This window comes from Pocillopora verrucosa, chromosome 12 (assembly GCF_036669915.1).
Source record: "Pocillopora verrucosa isolate sample1 chromosome 12, ASM3666991v2, whole genome shotgun sequence".
Classification (NCBI taxonomy): domain Eukaryota; kingdom Metazoa; phylum Cnidaria; class Anthozoa; order Scleractinia; family Pocilloporidae; genus Pocillopora; species Pocillopora verrucosa.
The window spans coordinates 761,166-768,481 of record NC_089323.1 but is presented as its reverse complement, the minus strand read 5'-3'; the positions used below and the strand labels follow the sequence as shown (position 1 = coordinate 768,481).

The 7,316-nt window shown below is 36.8% G+C and overlaps 1 protein-coding gene across 1 annotated transcript; it reads right to left on the bottom strand.

The window, feature by feature from the left end:
• Positions 1-1,176: 1,176 nt before the first annotated feature.
• On the bottom strand, positions 1,177-6,767 carry LOC131777983 (uncharacterized). Its single transcript, XM_059094355.2, has 7 exons — positions 6,681-6,767; positions 5,073-5,190; positions 4,601-4,686; positions 3,991-4,092; positions 3,348-3,392; positions 2,521-2,625; positions 1,177-2,378 (listed from the first exon to the last, which is right to left on the bottom strand). Exons 1-7 carry the CDS (start codon positions 6,756-6,758, stop codon positions 1,968-1,970), a joined length of 945 nt encoding a protein of 314 aa, XP_058950338.2. The 5' UTR covers positions 6,759-6,767; the 3' UTR covers positions 1,177-1,967.
• Positions 6,768-7,316: the final 549 nt, after the last annotated feature.

Here is a 7,316-nt window from a genome sequence, read left to right as displayed (position 1 = left end):
ATATACCTGCCCCCCCCCCCCCCCCCCAACCCGTCTAAGGCTCCATAGAATTCTAATAATTGCCCCTCACTGGCAGTCTCAGGCTAATTTTGCTCAACTTTTATAACGTTTTTTTCGAAATCTAGAGAGTAAAGATACCTGGGCAATAACAATGAAAGATGCTCTTCTGAATGACGACCATAATGTGATTTTGGTGGACTGTTTGGAGGTTGAGGACAAGACTCTCAGATACTTCTCTTTTAATAATAATCCAAAACTATTTCGAATACATTGACAGTTATACTGTCAAAGAAAACGTTACCCTTTCATCAGAGCAAAGCTTCTTGCTAACTTCACATTTTTGGCTAAGTTAAATTGAAATTTCCACCTATCGTCATTTTGAATCATCCAATTTCTCAGCGTTTAGGAGGTGCTGGGGAAATGATAACAGACTTACTCTTAATGTTGATAAGACCAGAGCTATGCTTATTGATAGTGATTCCAAGCTTCGCAAGTTAAACAATCTCTCGGTTTTTGTTCTTGCTAATCAACTCGATAGTGTTAGAAGCTTTAAGTATTTAGGGGTTGTATTATCCTCCAACTTTACGTGAACCGAGCATGTGGAACATCTGATATCTAAAGTCAACCAGAGATTAGATCTTTTGCGTAGAATCAAGCATTTGTTGCCGGATAACGCACGCCTTCTTTATTACAAAAGCCTTGTCCTCCCCATCCTTGATTATGCTGATATGATATGGGGTGATAAGGATAACGCTGTCTTAATGAACAATCTGCAGGTGTTGCAAAATAAGGCGGCAAAACTTGTTCTAGATAAACCATTGTACTCTTCTGCAACCGATGCTCTCAATCAGCTCGGCTAGTTAAATTTAAAACAACGCTGGCACTTCCATCGCTGCTTGTATGTTTATAAATGTGTGAATGGAATTACATCTCACAAATTGGAATTATCTAGAAACAGCGATGTACATAGATACAACACTCGTTGCAAAGATCATCTTAGACTTCCATCAGTGAAACGGAACTGGGGTAAACAAAGAACCTGTTATCATGTCTTTTAAGACTGGAATGCCTTGGACAGTGACTTGAAGAACTCTGGCACTATATGTCAGTTAAGGAATAATTTTTTTAAATCTTTTAATCTATAGCTTACTTTTGTCCTTTTTTTAATATCTGCAATTTTTATTTACTTTTAACAATTTAATGTTATTTTGGATTAGGACCTCTCTGTAGATCACCTACGGGTGAGAGAGCTTCCGGTTTAAATATCATTTAATTAAATTAAGAGATGCAGAACAATTTAAATGGCTCAGCCGAGTGTTATTCGCAGGCTGTCCAAGGTATGCGTACCCACTTATGCCATTAAGTACCCATCACAACAAATTGGCAACTGTCCACACTAATGGCCAGGGGCATGGCACTAGCTGCCAATGTTCAAGGAGACTTGACTTCATGGGTTTACTAGGGTTCCAAGCGACCAGAAAGGAACAAAAGATTCCAATGAAAAGATGAAGGAGAACCATGGTAAATAAATAGTATATTTACTTAGATTTATGCCTTTTTGGTCAACTGGCATTGTAGGCCTTTTACGTTAAATCAACGTTCAAAGTGTCCCAAAATACCTTCTATTAACTTAAGGATGCTAAAAGGCTTTATTTCGGAAAAAATCGCTTTTTTAGCCAAACTTGTATACCCAAGCCACTTAGTTTTGCTTGTTGTTGAATATTACTCACTAACTACCTATGAGCTGGCCAATTGGCGCAAAGGTTATTAATATCTTATAATGTGCTACATGACAAAATCTTGAAACATGATTTATAACCATATCTTAAGAAATGACTTAGAACTATTCTGGGGCCACTTTTACTTTTAATTAGATTAACTGGTATAGAATGTTTATAATGCCCAGTCTTTTCTCAGGCATCTCAGTGACCGGTGAGCTCTTGTGTCATTAACAGTTCATCATGACGTCACTCAGAGCCTAGGTATGTCACAATAGCCTTGGCGGGCACTGTGTGTTGAGAAGAATTCCCGAACTGTGACATCACAGCGGTCGTGTCTGGATCTGTGTAAGCAGGAGGATACCCTGGGCTATCTTGTGATGTCATGGTAGTTCTGCCATGTGCTACGTGTGAAGGAAGATTACCAGCGTCATAGTATGACGACAGAGTAATCTTACCAGCCATTGGATGATGAGGAGGGTATCTTACATCAGTATATGACGTCACAGCTGGATATGGAGGAGGATAAAGATAACCAGCCTGTGGCGTCATGGTATTCTCGTCCGATACTGCGCATGCGGGAGGATATCCTACACCAATGTGTGAAGGCACAGCAGTCGTGGGTGGTGGTGTGCATAGGCTAGCATATCGTAAACCAGCCTGTGGATAGAGGCAAAATGTTAAACAAAGATTAATTATTAATACAGATACGAATAAATAAATTTGATTGACAAGCTTTGAACTCCATATGGTCATAACCGGAAAACTGCATTCAGTAAGATCTTGACGTAAATCTGGTTACCGTTTGAGTCTGGTAAACGTGTGCTCTAGGAAAACCGGCGCTTGCCCCTGATGGATCTTCACGGAGGGCCTGTATGTACGAATGAACCACAATCACGAAATAGATCTGAAATACGAGATGAAATAAATGAATGAAATAGAAAATGAAAATAAATGACGAAAGTTGAACCGTTTATGATCATTCTACACTCAAGATATGGTCCCAACGGAAACAAAAAACAAAACTAACTAGTTTTCCAATGGACCATTCATTAAGTGCTTTGTGATATATTTGGACTTTCCCCTAAACAATCATATGGCAAAAACAAACAAACATGCTGTTGTAATCAGCGCGCGGGTAACGACTGCGCAATTGTATCCCGGTTGGGATATATTTCAATCTGATTAGGGGCACGTGACCAAGAATCAACAAATCACAGTGCTCGTTTTGTTGAGTGAATGTCTAGGTATATAACAATAGTCTATGTTTACCCGTTACAGCTAATGTATTATAGTTATTTGATAAAATATTTTTTTTATTTGGAGGATTAATGTGATTTTGTTCGTTTTATATGTCGATCATGACGTTTATTGTAGGAAAGTTTCTGCTGTTCAGTATCATAATTGAAACTAGCAGTGGAAGAGTTTTGACAGGTCTTGAATACAAGGTTTAAAATTAAACAGAAAAAAAGACATGTCCTTAGCATAGGAAGAGGGATTTATTCAAATAATTTCCCAAGCAAAATAGGAATTAAAAAAAGTAACAGTTATTGCAATATCTGCATACGCCCATCATAAATACAAAAAAAAAAAAAAGAAAAAAACGCAAAATATAAAAAATTAACTTACCGTAAGCAAACACCACAGGATTATCACAATATCTGCATATATAAACTGTGATGCGATAAACAAAGAAACATTGTAAGTTTACTTTGTTATAATATGAATTGACGGACAGTTTAGTGTAGAATAGTTTCACATGTGTGATTGAAACAGGCCGCAAAAAAGTACATTTCAAATTTATGAGGGAAATTTGAGCAGTACGAGATATAATCTCTTGGTTCAAGACATTATAACTGAATTTGCTACCGACAGACTACCAACAGCTGAACTTAAGAGAGAGATAAAAGTTCGATGCCTGAAAATTTTTTAAATAATCTAAAAAAAGGTGCTATCTGTTCTTGAGTTCCATGAAATCTACTTTACTTGGAAAAGTGAGAGTGATTTTGAAAATTAGGAAGAGGAATCTAATGCGTTAATGCTAAACATACAAGATGCCGGGCTTTTTATGTACAGTTTTTTGCCAATCTTAGCTTTCAAAGTTGTTTGTCTTTTTTGTATAATTCTGAATTTTTACTGGTACAGTTACTGTGTTATTATTGTCAAAAATTGTACTCTGAGTCGTGTGATAATGTCATTGAACCCCGCGCTAGACACTTCAAGCATTTGATGCGGAGATAATGAATTTTTTCTTTTTGCCATTTGCACTCACCACATCGGAGACGGACAACAGCAGGAAACTTGTCACTGAAACAGAGTATGCAAAATCAAAAACGTTCCAATCCAGCCAGATCACAGCCAAATCAATGTTTTTCTGCAACAAGGGAGATAAATTTTGCTAAACAACCGAAACAACCGAAACAAACAACAACAACAATAAAGAGATATCGGGATCTTTGCCGCACAAATAACATCCATATGGACCTGGTAAATATGCAAGTTGTGTGTGCAAAAATTTAGGCTTAAAATCAAAATTCATCAGAGACATTTGACAGAGTGCCGGGTGAAAATTTCCTTGGGGGGGGGGGGGGTGCACCAAATGACAGTGAAAATCTCAAGGATAGCCTTAGATTGAGTACATAATTACAACTGATAGTGGTGGATATTTCAGATTATGCTTCACATTTATCGAGCCTCTGGGTTCAATCCGCAAAAAACCTTGCAAATGTGTTTAAAACTGTGCGCCCATAACACATTCGCGGATGAAGTCAGCCGTGTCTAATAAAGTTTGCAGACCATAGGCGAAGATTATGCCAGAACGCGTAACTAAAATGCACTTTATAGTACAAAACCTAATGCCATCTCGATTTTTCTTTACTTACCGTGCCAACAGATATTAGCAATGACACATTGCATAGGACTGAAATCACTTTGAGGGCGAAGGTTACATAAGCCAATGTGATGATGGCTTTGAGATAAAACAGAGAGAAAAAAAAAAGGCAACTTTAATCAAAACAAAGTTCAGAAAAGAATTCATAAAGCTCACTCACAACAATTCAAAGCAGGTTGATTTGAATAACAAATCCTTATTATCCCTTCAAAATACACTGCTGGAAAACACGCCATGGTTTAAACGACTTCTTCATTTGAGACTTGACGTGGAAACGTTGAATCCAGTCAAAACCATCCTTAAAATATGAATTTAATTGCTTACTGATGGCTCAAAAACGTGTTTGGCGACCAGCTTATTTTCATTATGGAATGAAAATATTGTCTTGGAACGTTAAAGTGTATCATGATTTTATTCCATAATTTAATGATATTTTTAAGATAAGGAAGGAGAAGTAGAAATACCTCCAATGTGCTTCTTGTCTACAGGGAGATATCCTTCGTAGCTGTCCCAGTCTATGATAGCCTGGTTGTACTTTATGAGAGCTTTACTTTGGTTATAAAGCATGATTGCTTGGAAGATCTGAAATGGATATAAACACAGACATAAATTTAAAATGTTTTAAAGGTGTTCTCTCGTTTGACTCGTTTGTTCGGATCTTGCCACTCAATAAGAACTATATCATGCTTGGCTTGCAGTGTGGCAACTGTTAATTTTGGCTATTCAGAAAATTTTGAATTTGACTCTTAATTTCTAGCGCAAATATTGTTTGGTTAAAAAAAGACGAAATTCATCGCGTTTATTTTGAATTTCCGCTGGACATGAAAAGTAGCACAGCTCGGTCTTAGTCAATACAGACTAAATATTCTGCTACATTGTCTATTGCAACTTTCTAAAAAATCCAATTTACGCCATGTGGCATGTACATACTCTTGTAAACAGGTATGTTTCGACCTTATATACTAGACTAAATAAAACCTATACGCTTGGCACACTAACACTACTTAGAGGGAACATCTCGAATAACATTGTGGCGTACACTAGCAATGCAACGTGATGTAGCGAACGAAACTGTCAAAATTATTTTTTTAAAGTCCATATTGCTAGCAACTTGGGGTCACTTGGGTTATCACAAGCGACGTGGGTGAATTAATTTAGCGCACGTGCTTCAATGGATAAGTTCGGCTTGTAGGGCACTCGTGCTGGAGAGGGAATTATTTATTGATGCGTGTCTGCTTTCTATCTAGATATTTTAATGGTGCGAAACGAATAATTGTGATATACATCACACTAACTATTGTGATACAAAGATATAAAATTTATACAATACTGGGATAAAATTAATAAAAAATTCGGATAGTACTTTTATAACTGTATCATATAAAATATAAGAGTATAAATAAAAGTGCCTGGTGATTGTTGACTAAACAGTGGAGTAGCTTAGAATAAAAAGCAGCCAAGGAGCTCGACTCCAAATTTCCGCAGGAAGTTTATTCCATAGTCTTTATAGAATAATCTTTATGCTAAAAGACCACGCGAATTTTGACGCTATTTCCCTGTCTAAGGTTATCTTCATCACTCCTTTTCTATAACTTGCAGACGAAAGCGTATAATTTTATCAAAATGAGTAGAAGTGGAAAGTGCGTGTTCAAGTTATTCAAAGATCTCTGTAGCATTTTTCATTCGCGATGTGACTTTCGGTTTTTCACTTTTCGCTAGTTTTAGTTTTCATTTTATTCTATTTTTTTAAGTCAGAATCTGCAGATGGCCCGGACCAGAATTTTTTATTTCTATTTTCCCTTATTTTTCTATCTATGAGGTTTCACGATTTTCGTTTGTCTTGAAATTTGTCGCCTAAATCGATAAACACTGCTCTAGAACTCCTTATTAACTCTGAGTTGTATTATGACCCAAAAACAGAACTGAATTCAATCTTCACCAACAGTGTAGCGATATTAAGAAATATCAATGACCGCTCGATATACTTTTTAAAAAGTATTAAAACTGGGCTGTTTGTAATATAATTTGACAAATTAAAGTGTGGTAATTTATAGATAATTATTTTAACTCACCAGGCCGGAGATTCCAATAAGCAACGCACGGTCTCGTAGACTGCATCCGCAGCAACATATTTTCGCTAAAACTGCCATTGTGGATAAGTGGAAATATCTCTCCTTCGATTCTTCAAACTAAACTGAAACACATCGAAACTGCCGGAGGGTTTTTAACTCGCTTGCTCTCAAGATCCAATAGCAAATTCTCCGTGTTGACCTTGATTTCTAAACGGATCGACCTTGTTGATCTATCTCTATATTCCCAACTCCTTTTCATTGACAAAGTATTGAGTTTATAGGAGGATTTTGCATTCTGAATCTTTATGGGCGTCAACAGGTTAATATAATTGCCGAGGTACGTTTCGGTTTTTTTCATTACCGACAATGTCAACGTGCGTTATCTCCTGCTCACTTAAACGAATTTTGATGTTGCGTTGTCTATTAAAAAACCAGATTTTTCCATTGCAGTGCAAATTACTGTATGGATTTCTGATGAATACAACTGATAGCTTACAATTTTCAATTGACGTAGATTTTAGTCTGTCGTTTTTGTGTTAGTGGTTCGGTTGTGCATCGGTGGTTCTGAGTTAGTTATTGAACAATGCCAGAGTTAGATCAAACATAAGTCCTAGTCAGTAGATATCCATACTATTA